The following is a 20,462-nucleotide window of genomic DNA, read 5'->3' as shown; positions in this document are numbered from 1 at the left end:
TCGCTTGCGGGAAGCAGCAATGTCCGCTGTCAGCATTCCTGGGAAGAGGGAAATCTAGGGATGAGAAACAGACCGGAGAGATGGGTCTCAGGCTCAAGGGAGGACACTCCTCTCTCTAGGAAAGGGGTAGGCAAACTTCCTCTGTAAATATCCAGATACCAGATATTTTAGGCTTTGCAGGCCACACCTCTGGTTGCTGTCACAATTACTCAACTTCGCCATTATAGCATGAAAACAACCATAGACAAGACATAAATGAACGGGCCTGGCTGTGTTCCAATAAAACCTCACAAGACAGGCAGCAGGCTGGGTTTGGCTCATGGGCCATAGTTTGTCTACCTCTGTTTTAGAGCACCGGGGTGAAGGGATGGGGCCTAGGAACCAAAGGAGGTAGATACACCGTAGGCAGGTAAGCCTAACTCCAAGTAGGTGTTTGCCCAAGAGTTATGCCAACAGGCTACCTTCCAGAACCCTGTAAGGATGTGAGCTCTGAAGATACCTGTTTCTTATAGCGGTTATAAGACAGTACCTGTTATCTCTCTTGCTAACTCCTAAACTTGCCTTCAGGTAGAAGTCACAGCCTTGGCCTAGTGTCTTAAAGGAAGCATGAGAAGGGCCTGCCTTATATGGGGGACCCAGGAGCAAAAGGGATGGCTGTTCTCTGACCCCAGAGGCGGTGGTGGCACCAGTGGACCCCAGCAGAGGATGGGGTCCCCAGAGAAGGTGGCTCTCGAGGAACAGGAGAAGCATGTCCCTGAGAGAGAAGGAAGCAGTGGAGCCCTAGGAAAGAAAGCCAATCACCGCAGACACTGTTCTGTTGGCGTGTGTTGAGTGTGGGCCGCCATGACTAGGATGCTTAAGGAAAATGAGGTCTTCTTTTCTAATCATGGGCAGTGAAGACTGGGTGTGCTGGTTGCTAGTCTTCGGACACACAAAGGAAGCACGGAGTAGGTGGTCAACCAGTTGTTCCTCCACTGACTGTGCCCATCCCATCCTACGTGAGCCAGAGAGCCCCTGCCATTAGATTCAGCTCAGCATAGTGACCAGGCAGTTAGAACCAAGAAGTTAACTGCTTTATTTTCAATCACGGGAGTCATACAGATTTGCTCAGCTTCCGCCCCACCAGAGAGAAAAGCCCTTCGTTGTCGGACATGGTGGAAGAATACCTTCGAGAGATCACCTCAAACTGCTCAACTGAGAAGCCAGCCTCTCTCACGGCAGCTTCTATTGCCTCCCGGCCCAGGCAGAGGCTGGAGAACTTCTGCTCGCCAATCATGTAGTAGCTGCTCTTCAGGGCATCCACCACCACCAGGAAGCCCCCCGGCTTTAGCAGGCTGCTGAGGTTCCGGAGGGCTGTGCAGTAGGCAGGGAGGTCTGGGCAGGCGGCATCCAGGCACAGCGTGCTGAGCAGGCAGTCGGCTAGGGGCAGGGGGACGCTGCCCAGTGGCCGGCTCTGGGTCACGTCACACTTGAGCACCTGTGTGACCACACGCCTCAACTTCTCCTCCTTCTCCAGCTCCTTGATTCTGAAATACACAAACCAACAGATACCACTTGCTACCCTATACTCATGATAACCCCGGATCTCTGCATTCAGGGCTGAAAATGGCAGTATTGTCTCAAATGTTATATCCTTGGGGCCATCCCTGATGGAAAAATGGAGGAAGAAGAAAAATGAAGGATGTTTTGGCATATTAATGTGACTACGTTACCCTGTGCTGGATTAAATCTCTTTATAACGTGAGTAATAATATGGAAACGATAACAGAAGTACCTAGCTGCCCGCTGCGACCATGGACTGTCTCCAAGAAATTATTCTTCCTCCACTGCTTAGGATAGTGCCTGGCTCATTTATTACTGTTATTGTTATTATTATTATTATTATTATTACTTATTTATCTGTTTGTGTATTCATTATTACACTGGTCTCTTCTGCCAAACTGCAACATGGTGGTCATTCGACCGATACATATCAGGTAATAATGGCTTTAAAATGTGGAAACGGTATTTCTGCGTAGCTGCTGATCAGGCTGGGGCGTGGGGTCCTCCACAGACATTTAGAGAAACTGTTGATAAGCACCAAACAACGGCGGCCAGGGCCCCTCTAGAAAGAAAAGAACCTCTAGTTGCCATTCTCCAGCCACAAAACATAATGCAGAGAGTGTGTTTTATGAAGGGGCTCATTTTCTTGGTAGCTTTGCTCAGAATACTTTCCTTTTCTGCAAAATCAGTGGGGTTTCCGGAGAGAAAACTAGTTCATGAAAGAGGCAGAGAAGGTGAGAGCTGGAGATGAAATAGAGTGTCTGGGATCCTTTCGGAATTTGTTAGGGGAGGCATGAAGGAACAGGCGGACAGAGGAGCCAAATTAAATAAACATGTAGAGTGCACAGGAGAAACTGGAGGAAAAAGAAAAGGAGAAAGAAGGAGCAGAAAATCAGAGGGGTAAGAGAAAAGCAAGAATGAGCGTTTAAAGCGCCCAGAAGGCCACAGAGCCCAAATAATAGGAGCGATGAGTGTGTATCTCGTGCTTTGAGGAAATTAATCAACAGAGCACCAGGGGTGCAAATCTAGCCTTACATTCAGGAAACACACAGTCCATTTGCTGCAGGAGAAGACAGCCTCTTCTTGACGGAGACCACAGAGGAAGGCCCAACATCAGAGCAGGTGAGAGAGGGATGTACTTCGGGACCACTTCGGGTCACAAGGAAGTCAGTGGTTCAAATAAAACTTGAAGATTTACCTCCACATGGAAAGACCTGAGATAATATCAATTGGTTGTGGACCTCCTATTTAAATATTTAGTTAAAATCCTAAGCCCCATGCATATACTCAGCTATTTATAGACATCCTATATGTTACAATTTTCCTAAGTTTAGCAATAAGCCTATGAAAAAAATTCTCAACATTTTTGGCCATCAGAAAAACGCACATCAAACCATGAGATAGCACTTCACATCCACTAAGATAGCTGTACTAAAAAAAAAAAAACAGAAAATAACAAGTGCTGACAAGGATGTGGGGAAACAGGAACTTCCACACACAGCTGGTGAGAATGCAAAATGGTCCAGCTACTTTGGAGAAAGTTCTGGACGTTCCTCAAAAGATGAACACATAGCGTTGTGGATGATCATTGGATTAATTCTTTCTCCCCACCCCCTTCCGCCCTGTACTGGAATCCCCAAGAGGATAGGATCCGTTTCTCATTCGTTCCATCTTGGATCCCCATTGCCTGCCTCTTTCCTGCCACATCACAGAGGTTTTAAAAAAACAAATGTAAAATAAATGACTGAAAATGGGAGTTGGGGACAGATGAAGTCAATTACACCAATATTTTTCAAACTGCAATTTGTCATTCATTCACGTATCATAAAGTTAATCAATAAATACAGGGCACCTGGGTGGATCAGTTGGCTAAGCATCTGACTTTGGCTCACATCATAATCTCCTGGCTCATGAGTTTGAGCCCCGCATCGGCTCTGTGCTGACAGCTCAGAGCCTGGGGCCTGCTTTGGATTCTGTGTCTCCCTCTCTCTCTGCCCCTCCCCCGCTCATGCTCTGTCTCTCTCTGTCTCTCAAAAATAAATAAACATTAAAAAAATTAAAATTTATCAGCAAACATTTGAAAAAATAACGGAGAATAAACCAGAAAACAAAATCCCTGACAGTAGTAATTCAATATAGTATTATTTTGTGAAGGTTTTTCAGCATCACTTTGTTCGTAACAGCCAAAAGATGGAGACAACCTAAAAGCCCATGAACTTACGAAGGGATTAATTGTGGTATACCCACGCAGTAGAATAATACTCAGTCATAAAAAGGAATGAAGCGCTGATTCATGCTACAACGTAGAAGAACCTTGAAAACATTACACTAAGTGAAAGAAACCAGACACAAAAGGCCACCTATTGTGTGATTCCATTTACATGAAATGTCCAGAAAAGGCAAAGCTCTAGAGACCAAAAGCAGACCAGTGGTTTCCAGCAATTGAGAGGATCCAAGACGTGAGAATGACTGCCAGTAGGTACAGGGTTTGTTTGGGGAGTGATGAAAATGTTCTAAAACTGGCGTAAAGATTGCACAACTACGTGAAGATACTAAGAACTATCATACTTTAGATGGGTGGGTCTTATGCCAGTTTTATCTCAGAAAAGCTGTTATGCTAAAGAGAGAGAGAGAGAGAGAGAGAGAGAAGTACCATAGCAAGGTATTAGTTTGAGGGAAGTCCTGCCAGACAATAAACTGGTCTACACAGGGAATAATTACCTCTGGTTGGGTCTACCTACTCCCCTATCAAGGGTAGAAATGGTAGTAGGGGAACCAGTTTGTCCCGGTTGGTCTGGACTTTCCCTGTTTTCCCACTGAAGATCCCATGTCCCGGGAACCCTTCTCAGTCCAGGCAAACAGGGAAGGCCAGTCATTCTAAAAGCAGGGAAATCCATTACAAAGCTGCCACTCAGCCTGATAGAACAGGGATGGTGTGGCCGAACTTTTTAAGAATAAAAGATAACAATTCAACCCTATGGAAGTCTGTGTGAAACACAGATTTGACTAGGTAAAATGAATCCAGAAGAGAAACATTCGAACAACCTATCTGCACATATGGATAGCCCGGGTGTATACAAAAAGCTGAAGAAGGGGCAATGTGGCAGGTCTGAATGTGTTCAGAGATGATCCTTCATATTCGGAACACCACGGCCATGTGTGTTTACGTGATTAGGTCAGAAGCAGGTGGACCTCTGGGCCCTGTTGTCTATGAAGCTATTTGAAAGATACAAGTTACCACAGAACGAGTACCTGCCAGTCAATTTACGATGGAAATTGTTCCCAAACTGGAAGATACACTGTGAAGTCTAGAAAGCTCATGGAGAATGTGCCAATTTGAGAGGCAAGGTGGCTGGAAACACCCACTGTTGTGGAGACCTGCTCGTCTTTGGGCATCAAGCAAACACGGTGAACTTGGCTGCCAAGGTAGCTGTGTACAGATTACATCTCAGGGCTTCTCGGCACCAGGGAAATGGACTCGCCTGGAGACACAGGCAGTTACCGCTCAGCTTCACGTCCAGCTCCAGGGGTAAGGAATAAACACACACCAGAAAAGTGTTAGGCACTTCTACAGGGAGCTAACAGCAGTGTGGCCATTTCTGTAGTTCCAAAGATCTACCCTTTCAAATGAATCACTACGCAAAAAAGGGCAGCTGCTTCTTCTGTAAATATGCGATCCACAGAAGCTGGGGAGAGAGGGGATAAAGAGTAGGACTCCTGGGAAGAGCGCTTTGTGAGAATGTATTCCTGCACGCCAAGAAATTGCCTCGAGGTTTACAGAGGTTCCTCCTGCCCCATCTCTGCAAGGCAGGTGGCAGACCAAAGCCCCGGGATGAGATCTTTCGATGACACTCGCCGCCTCCCCCAAGCCCCATACCCAGAGGTTCCAGCAGGCCCTCCTGAGGGAGAACCAGCAGAATGTATAAAGGATATAAAAAGCTTCACACACTTGGATATCAATAGAAGAATTGTGTGAGCCAGGAATAATCATTGGTAAGCCTCTGGTACAGGCAATCGCTGACTCAGGTGAAAGACAGATATTTCAGGAGGGAGAGGCTGGAAGACAAAATACACGCAGTCATTTGTTTGACTTTTTTGTTTTTTATAACCTCTTTGATGTGACAGGAAAGGGGCGGGCGATGGGGACCCAAGATAGAACAAATGAGAAATGGATCCTATCCTCTTGGGGATCCCGGGCTGGGGCAGAGGGGCGGTGGGGAGAAAGAACTTATCCAATGCTTATCCACAAAAATGACAAATTAATACTAGGAAGCAGAGGGCCGACAGAGGAATGTTGGGAGCTTGACTTGGTCTGGAGTATCAAGGAGATCTCCTCCAAAATGGAGTCAGGTAAGCAGAGGTGCAGGAGGTAAATAAATAGGAGTTCACCAGGCCAAGGGGAGTAGGAAAGGGGAGATGTTCCAGCCAGGGGCAACAGCATGTGCAAAGGCCAGATGGTGGGAGGAACTATGGAGAGAAGGCTGATGAGGCTGGCCTCAGAAAACAAAGCACAGCGTGGTAGGAAGTGAGGCAATGGGGTTTAGCAGGTGCCAGACGAGACGAGGTTTTGGGGACCAGGTTAAGAACTTTGCTTTTTACCCTAAAAGCTGTGGGAAGTTACGAAATGGTGCCACCAGATCTACATTTGAAGGTGATCGCTTTGGGACGAGAGTGGAGGTGGAAGGCCACTTAGGAGGGAGAGGATGGTGTCTTGGACCAGGAAAATAGCCTGGAGAGAAAATATTGGAAAATATACACTGGTTTGAGAGAAACTCAGAAGTCAAATGGACAGAATTCGGGGCACTGGGGTGGCTCAGTCGGTTGAGCGTCCAAATCTTGATCTCAACTCAGGTCTTAATCTCAGGGTCTGAGTTCAAGCCTTGCTGGGCCCCGCACCGGGCGTGAGACCTACTGAAAAAAAACAAAATGGACAGAACTTGGTGCTGATCATAGACCATGACTGAGAGGAAGAAGGCAAGAATGGCTTCCAGGCTCCTGGCTTCTTTAATTAATTATATGATGGCAACACCCAGGGCGGGAAGCATGCAGAAGCAGAGCAAACCTGGGAAGACTGTAGCTCTATTTTGGGCACTTTCAGACACATGAGTAGAAATGTTTACCGTTTGAAGGAAATGGCCAGGTGACATTTCCTCAGTCTGCCCTGTTCATTTTCCTAGGGGAAGAATGCAGGGAGAACATCTAAGAGAAAGGGATGCTTTTAAAAGGGAGAAACTTTTCCTAGGGATCGCTGAAACGATCACCATGACCGTGGAGATGCCGATTCTGAGAAGGAACATCAATCTTTTACAAGACATGAAAATACAGCCGCCAGTATTTCTCAAACTGTAAAATGCATACAACCCCCTGCAGATCTTATTACAATGCAGATTCTGGTTCTGTAGGGAGGGAGCCAGGCCTGAGAGCCTGCATTCCTACTAGACTCCCAGGCGCTATGGAAACTGCTTAGCCTGAGGACCACAAGGCAGGCAATGTACTCCAAGCTGTAGGGGCCAGAGGTTAATCAGTGCCATTTTTTAAGATCTTTCAAGGTAAAACAGGCTTGAGTAGTCATTTCTGCCTTAGCATTTGACTCTCTGACCTGATAAATAAATAATGCGAAGCCAGAATTTGGTACCGATGGCTTACAACTTTTCCGAAGGTTTTAAAAAGGAGTGGTATTCTAAAAGTATGAGTCACACTCCAAAGGCAGAGGACCAGGAGACAGCTCAAATTGTCTTCGGCAGCACTCAGCACAAGAAATAGCTTCAGATAAAGAGGAAATAATCTCAAAGGAAATAGGTTGTGAGCTGATAGAGGTACTTGAAGATGCAAGAAAGACATACGTTGAATGGGATCGCTATCATTCTCAAAATAGTTGAAGCCACGGGATCTGGCACAAGGATAAGAGCAAGAATGCAGAATTTTCCTGCCAAAAATATAGTTCCTTCCTCTAACAGCGACTGGGAAGGGACACTTTCTCAAGAGCCAATTGTTAGGAGCTGACGATTCTGGCAGGAGATAAGCAATGCTTTTAGTATCCTGCTAGATTTTAAGGGTTCACTTCTGAATGAGATGGAAAGGCTTATGATAGCTAGGGAAATTGAGAAGAAAGTTTTAAAAGCCTTCTTGACATATGATTTGGACTTCGGAAAGGTGTATTGTCTGACTGACTGAAAACTCTTTTATAAACTTTCCCTGAAATTCTATAAATCCTGGGAAATTCTGTATTTATTGAATAATTTGGAAATATTGTCCGAATCCTCAGAGCTATGGGTTAGTTTTTTTTTTTTTTCTAGTTAGTACCAGTTCATTCTGTGGAATCACAAAGTCGATAGAAAAAAAAAAAAGAAGTTGGAAATTACATTTATTTTGAAGAATGTATCTTTAGTTTGAAGACTATTGCTAGCATAAAATTCTAAGTAAGGAGTTTCTAGGATTAAAATGGCATTTGAAAGTAGTCTCTCTCAGCTTCTTGCCAGGAAAAAATAGGGAAATATTTAGCAACATTAAACAGTTTTGCGTTGTTGTTCACTTATAAAGACTACACAAATATATTCCCGACACACACAGACTTAGAAAATGTCACTTAAGTGTTCTTCTCGAAAACACTATTTGAAGACCTATTCTATAGACTAAAAGATGCATCAGAATTAAAAACTTAAAAACTAGAAAAATCACATTAAATGAACATAAAATAAAACTAAATGTTCATATAACTGCAAATATGATTACAGACAGATAGCAAATATCCAAATTGATCCTTGAAAGGAAATATGAAAATAAGACTTTAGGGGCGCCTGGGTGGCTCAGTTGGTTAAGCATCTGATGTTGGCGGAGGTCATGATCTCATGGCTCATGGGTTCAATCCCTACATAGGGCTCTGTGCTGACAGCTCGGAGCCTGGAGCCTGCTTTGGATTCTGTGTCTCCCTCTCGCTCTGCCCCTCCCCTGCTCTCTCTCGCTCTCTCTCGCTTTCTCTCTCTCAAAAATAAACATTAAAAAAAATTTTTAAAAATAAAATCATGCTTAAAATTACTATATTTGGATTTAAAATCGCCAATTTTAACAACAAACACTGGGGAGATAGATGCCAGAAGGACTTTGGGTATCAAAAAATGTTAAATTCCTCATATAATGAGGAACAAAAAAAAATTACTGATTCTTACCTGGCCTTAACAAGCTGAATTTGTTTCCAGAAGACCTGCATTTTAAGAGATACTAAAAAAAAGTTCTTCTTGGGGCGCCTGGGTGGCACAGTCGGTTAAGCGTCCGACTTCAGCCAGGTCATGATCTCGCGGTCCGTGAGTTCGAGCCCCGAGTGAGGCTCTGGGCTGATGGCTCAGAGCCTGGAGCCTGTTTCCGATTCTGTGTCTCCCTCTCTCTCTGCCCCTCCCCCGTTCATGCTCTGTCTCTCTCTGTCCCAAAAAAAATAAATAAACGTTGAAAAAAAAAATTTAAAAGTTCTTCAGGTGAAGGGAAATGATGCCAGATAGAAGCCTAGATCTGTAGAAAGAAATGAGGAAGACTATGCAGACAGATGTGTGGATAAACATCAAAGACTTTATATACGTTTGTTTAAAATACTACTGACTAGTGTGCCTATACTTAAACTACTGAACTGTCTACTTAAAAATAGTTCAGGGGTGCCTGGGTGACTTAGTCAGCTAAGCATCCGACTTTGGCTCAGGTCATGATCTTGTGGTTCGTGAGTTTGAGCCCCGCACAGGGCTGTCTGTTGTCAGTGCAGGGCCCACTTTGGATCCTCTGTCTCCCTCTCTCTCTACCTCTCCTCTGCTCACAAGCCTGTGTTATCTCTCTGTCTCTCCCTCTCTCTCTCTCTGTCAAAAATAATAAATAAACATTTAAAAAATAGTTCAGATGCTAAATTTTATGGTATGTGTTTCTTTAACCACAATAAAAAGTAAAATAAAATAAAATAAATAAAAGCACTACTGACTTTTTCAAGCAAAAATAGTAACAAAGTATCATAGTATTATCCTAGAAATAAAGTAAAATCTAGGACTAGTGCAGGGGCAAGAGTGGATGTAGGAATTACACTGTGGTAATGTCTTACATGGCTCATGAGGTAAAATGTTAAAAATATAGGGGCGCCTGGGTGGCTCAGTCAATTAAGCGTCTAGTTTCAGCTCAGGTCATGATCTCACTGGTTAGTGAGTTCGAGCCCCGTGTGGGACTCTGTGATGACAGCTCAGAGCCTGGAGCCTGCTTCCGATTCTGTGTCTCCCTCTCTCTCTGCCCCTCCGCTGCTTGTGCTCTGTCTCTCTGTCTCAAAAATAAACAAACATTAAAAAGTTTTTTAAAAAATTAAAAAATATGTACTGTAATTTCTGGAAAAATTACACATGCACACACACGCATACACTCACACAAAACACAAAACAGGTCAACAGAAAAAAAGCCAATAATAGAAGATAAAAAGGAATACTAAAAATGTTCATATTTATACTAACTGGAATACCAAACATTATTCCATTCACCAAGGAGAAGCAGGAACAAAGGCACAAATGAATAACAAAAGAGATGGGACAAATAAAAAATACATACCAGGATGTTTGACTGAGACTCAACCATACAATACTAGTAATTACCTTAAATGTAAGTGAAATAAAGAATCCAGCTAAAGGACAGAAATCATCACACTGGGTTGAAAAGCAGGGCCTACTACATACTACTGGCAAGAAAAACATTTTAAGTATAAAAACACAGACAGATTGAAAACAAAAGGGTGGAAAAGATATACCATGTCTATTAGTTATCTATTGCTGCATTATAAATTACCCCAAAACATAGCAATTTAAAAAGACAAACATTTATCTCACAGTTTCTGTGGGTCGGATATCTCGGTACCAATTAGCTGAGTACCTCATGAGGCAGAGTGTTGGCTATGTCTTCAGTCTCACCTGAAGGTTTGACTGGGGGAAAATTTGCTTCCAACTCCCTCCAGACAAGCGAGTGAGAGGGAACACCCAATAAGGAAGCCATGGTCTTTTGGTAACCTAATCTCTCAGAATTGATGTGCCAATACTCTGTTAGATTATACTTGTAAGCATCTAGTCACTAAATCCGATGGACACCCAAGGGAAAGCAATTAAAGAAGAGATGAATATTTGAGGTGAAGATTACTGGGGACCCTCTTAGAGGCTAACACTCCATGCAAACACCAAGCATAAGAAGGCTAATGTGGTCATATTAATATCAGAGTAGACTTCAAGACAAAGTGTATTACTGACAGTAAAGGGAGATATTTCTTAATGACAAAATGATCAATAAATCATGAAGAAATAACAATCCTAAAAATATATGCAGATAGAGTACAAGACTTCAAGCTATGTGAAGCAAATGTTAACATAATGATGGGGAACAAGAGATAAACCCACAATCATAGTTTGAGATTTTTAATACCTTTCCCTCAGTAATTGATAAACAAAAAATCCTGTAGAAAAATCTGAAAAATACTATCAATCTACCTGACCTCATTGATATTTATGAAACTATAACTTACAACAGGATGATACACATTCTTTTTAGTGTAGAAAGCACATAGATTATTCACCAAAATAGACCCCATGCTGACCATAAAATAAATCTCTGACTACAACAAAATTTAAGTAGAAGCCAATAACAATATCTAGAAAATCTTGAAATGTTTGGAAATTAAGCAACACAATTCTAAATAACTCACAGTCAAAGAAGAAATCACAAAGGAAATCAGAAAATATGCCAAAGTGGATAATAATAAAAATATGACATATCACAAATCATGAGCAGCAACTAGAACAATCTTGAAGGAAATTTAGAGCTTTAAATGGCTACGTTAGAAGAAAGAAATATGTGAAATCAGTGATCTAAGCTTCTATCTTAAGAAGCAGGAAAAAGAAGAGTATATAAAAACTAAAGTAAATGGAAGAGAGAAAATAAGGGAAAAAAAGAGCAGAAATCAACACGACTGAAAATGGAAGGACAATAGAAAAAAATCAACAAAACCAAAAGTTGGTTCTTTGAAAAGATTAATAACATCAATCAATCTCTAGCAAGATTGATCAAGATATTTTTTAAAAGACAAATTGCCAATATCAAGAATGAAAGAAGAAAGATCATGGTAGATCCTACAGACATTAAAAGAGTAATAAAGACGGGCGCTTGGCTGGTTTAACATCTCAATTTAGGCTCAGGTCATGATCTCACTGGTTGGTGACTTCAAGCCTTGTGTCGGGCTTTGTGCTGATAGCTCAGAGCCTGGAGCCTGCTTCACATTTTGTGTCTCCCTCTCTCTGTGCCCCTCCCCCACCTGCACTCTGTGTGTGTGTGTGTGTGTGTGTGTGTGTGTGTGTGTCTCAAAAACATCCTCTCTCTCTCTCTCTCTCTCAAAAATAAACATCAACAAAATTTTAAGAGTAATAAAGACATATTGTTAAAAAACTTATGACAATAAAATTGACAACCAAGATGAATAGGATAAATTCCTTGAAAGATACTATTTATCAAAACAGACAAAGAAGAAATGGAAAATCCAAATAGCCAGTGAAAAACATTATTGTTAATTTTAAAAACATCATACACATGAAACAACCCTTCAGGTACAGGCAGCTTTGCTAGTGAATTCTATCAATCATTTAAGGAAGAAATAATAGTAATTATACACAAACTCCTTCAAAAATAGAGGAGGAAGAAATATCCTCAACTTACACAAATCCAGCATCATGCTGATATCAAAATCTGCCAGGCATATTTCTAGAAAAGAATATTACGGCTCAATATCGATCATATTTGTAGATGCAAAAATCCCTACCAAAATATTAGCAAATCACATCCAGTCATACCTAAAAAAGATACTACCTCATGACCAATGGGTGTATTCCAGTTAGATTTAAACAGTCAAAAATCTTCCAGTATAATTCACATTTTCGGAATAAAGAAGAAAAGTCATATGGCCATCTCAATGAATTCCGAAAAAAATTGACAAACTTCAACATTTGAGTTAAAACTCCCAAGAAATTAAAATGTAAAGAAATTTAGTCAGATAAAGAATATCTGAAAAATCTAACTAATATTATACTTAATGTGGACACTAAAATTGGACATTTTTCCTTATGATATGCAAAAAGGTACATAGGTTGACTTCCAACCTTTCTATTCAATATTGTTTTGGAAGTCCTAGCCAGTGTAGTAGACCAGAAAAATAAATAAAAGGCATAGAGCTGGAAAAGAAGTAAAACTATTTTTATTTGCAGATGATATAAGAGTATACACAGAAAAGACTAAACTTAATTAATGAAGTCAGCAGGACTGCAGGACACAAGGTCAGTATATAAACTGCAATTGTACTTCAATATACTAGGAAATTTTTATATTTTACATTTTTTCACAAGGAATATCATTTAATTACTGTAATCACAAAATCGTAATTTTTGCATCTACAGAAATGCGTAAGTGGACATTAATCAGTGAATTGATAATTCGCTTCATAAAGACGGCAAACATACTACAGAATGTATTGTAAAGAAAAAATGATTGTAAAATTCTCTGGCCTCGCAGTACACTTTTTAGTGCAAGTATTTAAGACACAATAGTGTTCAATTAAGCAAAGTATATACTAGAAAATTAACAATAACATTAAAAAAACAGAAAACAAGATTTTTTTAATGCTTAGTTATTTATTTTGAAAGAGAGAGACGAGAGAGCACGTGCATGCAAGCTGGGGAGGTGTAGAGAGAGAGAACCAAGAGGGCTCCACGCTGTCAACACAGAACCCAATGTGGGGCTGGAACCCAGGAACAATGAGATCTTGACCTGAGCTGAAATTAAGAGTTGGGCACTCAAATGACTGAGCCATACAGGTGCCCAAAACACAGGAAATTTTTAACAAAATATATATAGAATATGAGAACTACAAAACATTACTGAAACTAAAGAAGTCCTAATAAATAGGGGCGCCTGTGTGGCTCATTCGGTTGGGCGGCCGACTTCGGCTCAAGTCATGATCTTACGGTCTGTGAGTTTGAGCCCCGTGTCAGGCTCTGTGCTGACAGCTCAGAGCCTACAGAGCCTGGAGCCTGCTTCAGATTCTGTGTTCCCCCCACCGCTGCCCCTCCCCCACTCGTGCTCTGTCTCACTCTGTCTCTCAAAAATAGATGTTAAAAAAATTTTTTTAAATAAATAAATAAATAAAGTGATAAACCATGTTTATGGACTGCAGATTCCTTATGTCCATTCTCCTAAAATGAAATGTAAGTTCAAAGATCACAGTCAAAATCTCAGCAGCCTTTTTGGAAGAGATTGACAAGTTTATTCTAAAATTTATATCAAAATGTAATGGCACTAAAAATGCTTTTGCATAGTGAAGGAAATCCTCAACCAGACAACAAGGCAGACTACTGAATGGGAGAAGTTATTTGCAAATGATATATCTGTTAAGGGGTTAATATCCAAAATTTATAAAGAACTTATACAACCTGACACCAAAGAAACAAATAATCCAGTTAAAATGGGCAGAGGACCTGAATAGATATTTTTCCTAAGCAGATATACAAATGGCCAACAGACACATGAAAAGATGCTCAACATCACTCATCATCAGGGAAATGCAAATCAAAACCACGACGAGATATCACCTTACACCTGTCAGAACAGCTAAAATAAAAAATATAAGAAATAACAAGCGTTGGTGAGAATGTGGAGAAAAGGAACCCTCACGCATTGTTGGTGCAGCCACTGTGGAAAACAGTATGGAGGTACCTCTAAAAAATTAAAAATAGAATCACCATAGGATCCATTAATTCTACTACTGAGTATTTATCCAAAGAAAACAAAAACACTAATTTGAAAAGATGTACACATCCCCATGTTTATTGCAGCATTATTTACAATAGCCAAGAAATAGAAGCAACCCAAGTATCCATCCATAGATGAACAGGTAATGATATGTGATATGTGGTGTGTGTGTGTGTGTGTGTGTGTGTATCCAATAGAATATCACTCAGCCATAAAAAATGAGATCACCTTGCCATTTCCAACAACATGGATGGTCCCAGAAGGTATAATGCTAGGTGAAATAAGCCAGACAGAGAAAGACAAATACCATAAGAATTCCATATTTTTAAAATTCCACCATATGGGGAATTTAAGAAACAAAACAAAGAAAAAAGAAGACAAATAAAAGAAACAGACTCTTAAATACAGAGAACAAACTAGTGGTTGTCAGGACAGCGGTGAGAGAGGGGTAGGGGAAAAAGGTGAGGGGGATTAAGAGTACACTTATCATGATGAGCACCAAGTAACTGAATCACTATATTGTGCACCTGAAATTAACATAAGACTGTATGTTAATTATACTTCAATTAAATATATATATTATACAAATATATACAAAAATTGCCAAAATAATTTTGAAAAATAACAGAGTTAGAGGATTTATACCCTCTGATTTCAATACTTACTTTCCCTGGTAAAAAGGACAAAAGACCCAGTGGAAGTTTAGTGACTCTACATGCAGCAAAAACATTAACTGGGAAACACAATAGAAAACTCCCAGTTCATTTATATCACTATAGTCTAAGGAATTGTATAATCAGTGAATCACCTTGATAACTTATATCCGACAATCCACACTATCAGTTAGTGTAGTAACAATATGTAAGAAAACAAAGTATAGAATATTCCTACTAAGCTTGAATTCAGCACAGCATTAAAAAAATGAAAGGATTAAAGAAGTAGAAGCAGACTATAGAGTTAGTTTCAGAAGAGAACCTGATTCAGGAATAAATAAATTTGGTAGAGTGAAGAGGAAGAAAATTTAAGCGCATATATAGAAACATGAGTTGACCATAACTCCAGAGGAAGAGTATGGAGGTAGGCATCCCCTGGGGACATGTTAAGACCACATGATTTTATATTTATCCCTGGAATTCCAGAATATTACCTCACTCCTGTTTCTCAAGTTCAGAAACATCGGAGTCATACCTGATACTTACCTCTCATCATTCCCCATGACCAATCATTAGCAACTCTTATCCATTCTGTCTCAAAAATTCATCTTAAAATCATCTTCCTCTCTCCATCACCAACCAATCCATTAGTCCAAGTCACCATCATCTCTTACCTGGATTAAAGTGTCTCCTTTCTACATCTCTCATTCTCCTCTAAACACAGTCATTCTCCACACAACAGCCAGAGATCTTTGTAAATGTAAATGGGGTCACATCACTTTCCAGGTTACACCTCTAATGCCTTCTCATCACACTTGAAGTACAGGATCTTTAGCCTGCCCTCAAAGCCTTAAGTGATCTGACACGTGCCTGCTTTCTCTGATATAAGGTCTAGGAGACACAGGACTTCCTCCATCTTGCCCACCAGTCTATCCCAGTAGCTAGAACTGTGTGGCACATCCTACATGCCCAATATGGGTTCACTGAATGAACAAACACTAGTTCCTTTAACCAAGAGCCAAAAAGTGTTAGCACCTGTTTCTTGAGGGAGATTGTCTTGCTGGGAAATCAAAGCCCTTTCCTGACCAAAGAATGGGATATGTTAATCAAAAATACGTGTGCTTTCCCATTGTGAATGAAAAGCCAAGAACAGGAAGGACAGAGGATGATGTGCTGTGCAACACACAAAATGTGCAGTACATGAGCAAGGGTGGGGTTGCAAATACAGGAAGAAGTGGATTAGGGAAGGAAAGGAGTTATGTAAAAATTAAATCATGGGCAAGAAGGTGTGGAAAGACAAGGGGAAATGCACAAAAACATACAGTAAGAGCAGGGGGAAAAAAAGAAATGTAAAGATAACTGAGCATATAAGAAGTAGTGGACAGGTCTAGTAGGATCCTGGGAGGAATACTGAAGTGGTCTTTTTAGACAGTTGGCGAAGAAGCCTGTGGGGCTTCAGCAACATGCTTATAACAGCAAACAGTCAAGTGGGCGGGACAGCGGAACTGGGCTGAGCCACTGCAGGACCATTGCCAGAGGACGGAGGTACATCAGGACAAGGGAAAGACAAAATGAAATGCAGACCTCACCCTTCTGGCTAGTAAGCCATTGACAATTTCTCATGTGGAGAGAAATTAATCATTTAAATAAGACTTGTCCACATAAACTGACTTGTAGACAGAGTCGGCTAAGAGGTTGATCATTAGTCGTGAGTATGTAAAGCTCTGATTTTTGTGGATGGAGAGGAACACATTCTTTTCAGATACTTCCTTTATGCTGCTAATCCCAGTTTAAAAACAGAGACAGCTTTTAGTTGTCTCTGGTGGTGTCAGCATTAGCCACCCTCACAGCAGATCCCTAAGCACTTGGGTAGTTAGCAGCAGGATGGCACTGGGGAACACCCAAAAGCTGCTGGTTGAGGAGACAGTTTCCCCTCTTTGTTGAACTTGGATAAATGTCGTTGTCTCATGGTACCTGACCTGCAGGCTCTGCCCCCACACTGGTCTGGGAAGATTTTGTCTCCTCTTGGCTCAGTGGCCATTTCTTGATTTCTCTTCTGTGCCTTCTGCTGTTCGGGTGGGCACGCGTGCACATGCACATGTCCCCCTATCTCGTTCTCTCTCTCTACCTCTTCTTCTCCATCTGGATTTCTCTTTGGCCTCTCCCTGTTCCCTTTGCTTTTTAATTTGGGCTCTAAAGATAATTCTTGGTTCAGAAAACTGAACTGTCACTCAAGGACCGTCAAAAAGCCCGGAAGCAGACCCTGGTTTCTCTACCTGTTCCCTTCGAGCTCGCACACGTAGGTTACCACTGGGGACCAGTCAAAGGCCCCTGGTTCCTTCTTTAGCCATTTCTGCAGCTCCTGCAGGTTCTGCTCAGTGTAGTCGGTGACAATGATCTCCTTGAAGGATTCACAAGCAGAGAGGAGCTGGTAGATGGTAGGGCCAGAGCCAATGTCGATCAGGAGGTCCCCCTTCACACCATCTGGTTTAGAGAAGGGAACAAGGAAAGGGGATGAGGCCTCATATGACAGTGGACAGAGCTGGTATGCACTGTTTTCACTGGGACTGTGCTAGAAAGTCACAAAGACAGACCATCTCTCTACTCACTCCTCTTCCCTCAAAGGTTTTTTTTTTTTTTTTTACATGATTGCATTTTCCATTATCCAATCCAAGCTGGAAGCATGTCGCTGGAATATTTTTAGGTGTAGGAGAAGAAAAGATTGACATCTGATGTACAGACCTTTAATCCAGATAGACTGCTACACAGAGAATATAAAAACTATTAAGAAATACTTGGGGAAAGTTAAAATTTTGTTTTTGGTTTTGACTTTGGTTTTGGGGAGTAGGGAGTTGAAAGTTCAATTAAAATAAAATTGACTTTTCATGTCTCTCTCTAAAAAGCATCCAATTCTTCACGTATTGGGAGGTCTTTATCTCATGCACATGTGCAACATTCCTTTGAGTTAGGAACAGAATAAGTATTAGAATCTCCGTTTCTTAAGTGGCCCATCATGGTTCAATGGCTGGCTCTGGTCACCTAGAGAATTGATGTAGAATCAAGGACAGAACGCCTGTCTTTTGGTTTCCATTTGGCACAACCAAATGAGACAACACATAAAAAAGCACTTTGTAAATGGTAAGCTATCCCTATCTACATTCATTTTCATCCTTGTTAAATAAATGAGTGATGCCAAAAGGGCTGTCACATTGCAATGTCTAGACACCAACCCAGCAGTGCCCTGAGATTCTATTTATATGACTCACATTTCGGTGGGGAGACATAGGAATAACACACACACTTACCGAGGCAGAATATCTTGAAAAGATTTTTCAGAAGATGCCTAAGAATCTCATTTTCTGCAGAGTTTCTTGACCCAAAGTTGTAATATTTTTCTAGGTAATCCCGAGGGTTAAAATGTCTCAGATAAGTGTCCTTGGAGGTGAAGGTCGATTCCATTGTGTTTTGCTCCTGTGTCCACTCTGGCTCTCTCTTTCTCCCTCTCCTCCAGGACTCAGGGACTCACCCTGCAGAAGTTGTCTTTTTAAGTCTCAGGCTTCAATCCTTCTGTTAGTCCAACCTACCCCTTAGAGACTGTTATTTGGTTAAACACTAACTGGCAGAAACATCCAAGAATGTTCTGGCTGTTCTGGGAAGTGATGAAATTTTTGGGTAAGGGAACCTAGGAGAAGTGGGTGTGGGAAGGGGAGGGCCATGAGCTGTATGCAATTCTCGGCCAAGGGGTGAAGTTCAACTGCAGGAGAAAGCATCTTGGCTCATCGGGGAAATCATTTGACTCAGAGAAGAACCACTAAGGCTAGAGAGGTGTGTCATGTCCCCAGAGCACCATCAGTTCTTCTTGTAATGATTTTCCCAAAAAAGAGCCACAAAGAATGGTTTAAATTAAACAGTCTTAAAGAAAGCAAAGAGGGGAAAGAGGAGGATTAGGAAATGTCTTTAAGGGCTAAGAAATGTTGGCTGAAGAAGGAATCTCAGAGGAAATTTGGAAAGAGGGTAAAAGTAATTTTAAAAATGGGATGAGGCTTCCTCCAATGTCTAGGCAAGCCACAATCCTGTGATCCTCTCCTCATGCTCTCACATCCCTCCCTCCCCTCCCTGTACATCTGCAGAGTCCCAAAGCTACCAGTTTTCAGCAGCTGGCAACTACTTCCTCCCTAAGCCTCCCCACTCATTTCAATCCATTGAAATCCTGATGGTTCTTTCAAAGTGAAATGTATGTGCTCTACTTCCTTTAAGAATGCCTTATATTTCCTTTTCTGAAGCTCGCATTGCCCTTAGAATTCTCTCACCCAGCCAAGCCCTTGATTTTGTCATGTCATGTATTTGTTCCTGGTTTTGTCTGTGTCAATCCTTCTCCCAAAACTAATTTTTTACATGAATGATACACTAAGCTACCAGCTCCTTTAGGTCAAGGACTATGGCTCAGTTCTCTTTGTGGTCCCCTGCCTATCACATCTACATAGTAGGTTTCAAAACACTGGTTGATGAGTTGACTCTTATCATGTTGCAGCAAATGCAATCGCAATGAGTGCCCTATATTCCATGAGTGATGACTTAGTAAGGGACCATCTGGCTACAAAGCAGAGAAACTCACTCAAAGAAGCTCAAGGAAGAAAGGAATTATTAATAGAATATAATGGAAACACAGTGGGGCGCCTGTGTGGCTCACTCAGTTAAGCGTCTGACTTTGGCTCAGGTCGCGATCTCGTGGTTCATGAGTTCGAGCCCCACGTCGGGCTCTGTGCTGACAGCTGAGAACCTGGAGCCTGCTTCAGGTTCTGTGTCCCCATCTCTCCCTGCCCCTCCCTTGCTTGCACTCTGTCTCTCTCACTCTCTCTCAAAAATAAACATTAAAAAAAAAATAATGGAAACACATTGCAGGGTATCTCACTGGGTCTCGCCAACCGAAAGAATCATTAGGCAGCTAATTTCTATCTCCCTCTCTGTCTTTCTCTCCTTCCTTCTCTCTTTCTTTTTGTCCTCGTTGGAGGTATAGGGTCTTGATTCTCCACGAACTGGCTTCTTTTGCTCATCTACTACACACTGCTCCATTCTGACTGTTCCAAATGGTGGTCTCTGCGCCTGACCTTACAGAATCTTCTAACCCATCTCCTCACAGCTGGCTAACTAGGTCTGCATGGTCCAAATCCACAGACCTTAGAAAGGGAACCTGTCTGGTCCAGTATGGGTCAGTCATTGATGCTTCTCAGTAAGTGTTGGGGTAGCAAAAGAGGTATGTGTGATATTAAGACGGCCCATTATAAAGACTTAGATGGAACAGACAAGTTGTCTCAGATTATGTAACTGTTGGACCTTCAAAAGTCAGATCACAGACTGGAAGCACGTAGAATCAACACGAGGTATCCTTGTGAGTGGCTCAGAGGCACGGCTGCTGCAATGCTGATTATTTCCTGCTTCCCCCAACCACCCTGGTAGTGGAGTACAACCACCAGG

General features: G+C 41.7%; 1 protein-coding gene across 1 annotated transcript; it reads right to left on the bottom strand.

Moving 5' to 3' along the window:
• Positions 1-1,051: 1,051 nt before the first annotated feature.
• On the bottom strand, positions 1,052-18,868 carry LOC123600684 (nicotinamide N-methyltransferase). The gene is made up of 3 exons (XM_045482875.1): positions 18,293-18,868; positions 17,264-17,471; positions 1,052-1,526 (listed from the first exon to the last, which is right to left on the bottom strand). The coding sequence occupies exons 1-3, from the start codon at positions 18,444-18,446 to the stop codon at positions 1,094-1,096; spliced, it is 795 nt and encodes a 264-aa protein (XP_045338831.1). The 5' UTR covers positions 18,447-18,868; the 3' UTR covers positions 1,052-1,093.
• Positions 18,869-20,462: the final 1,594 nt, after the last annotated feature.

This window comes from Leopardus geoffroyi, chromosome D1 (assembly GCF_018350155.1).
Source record: "Leopardus geoffroyi isolate Oge1 chromosome D1, O.geoffroyi_Oge1_pat1.0, whole genome shotgun sequence".
Lineage (NCBI taxonomy): Eukaryota > Metazoa > Chordata > Mammalia > Carnivora > Felidae > Leopardus > Leopardus geoffroyi.
Note: the sequence above shows the minus strand (reverse complement) of the source record. Positions and strands in the feature narration are given on the sequence as shown.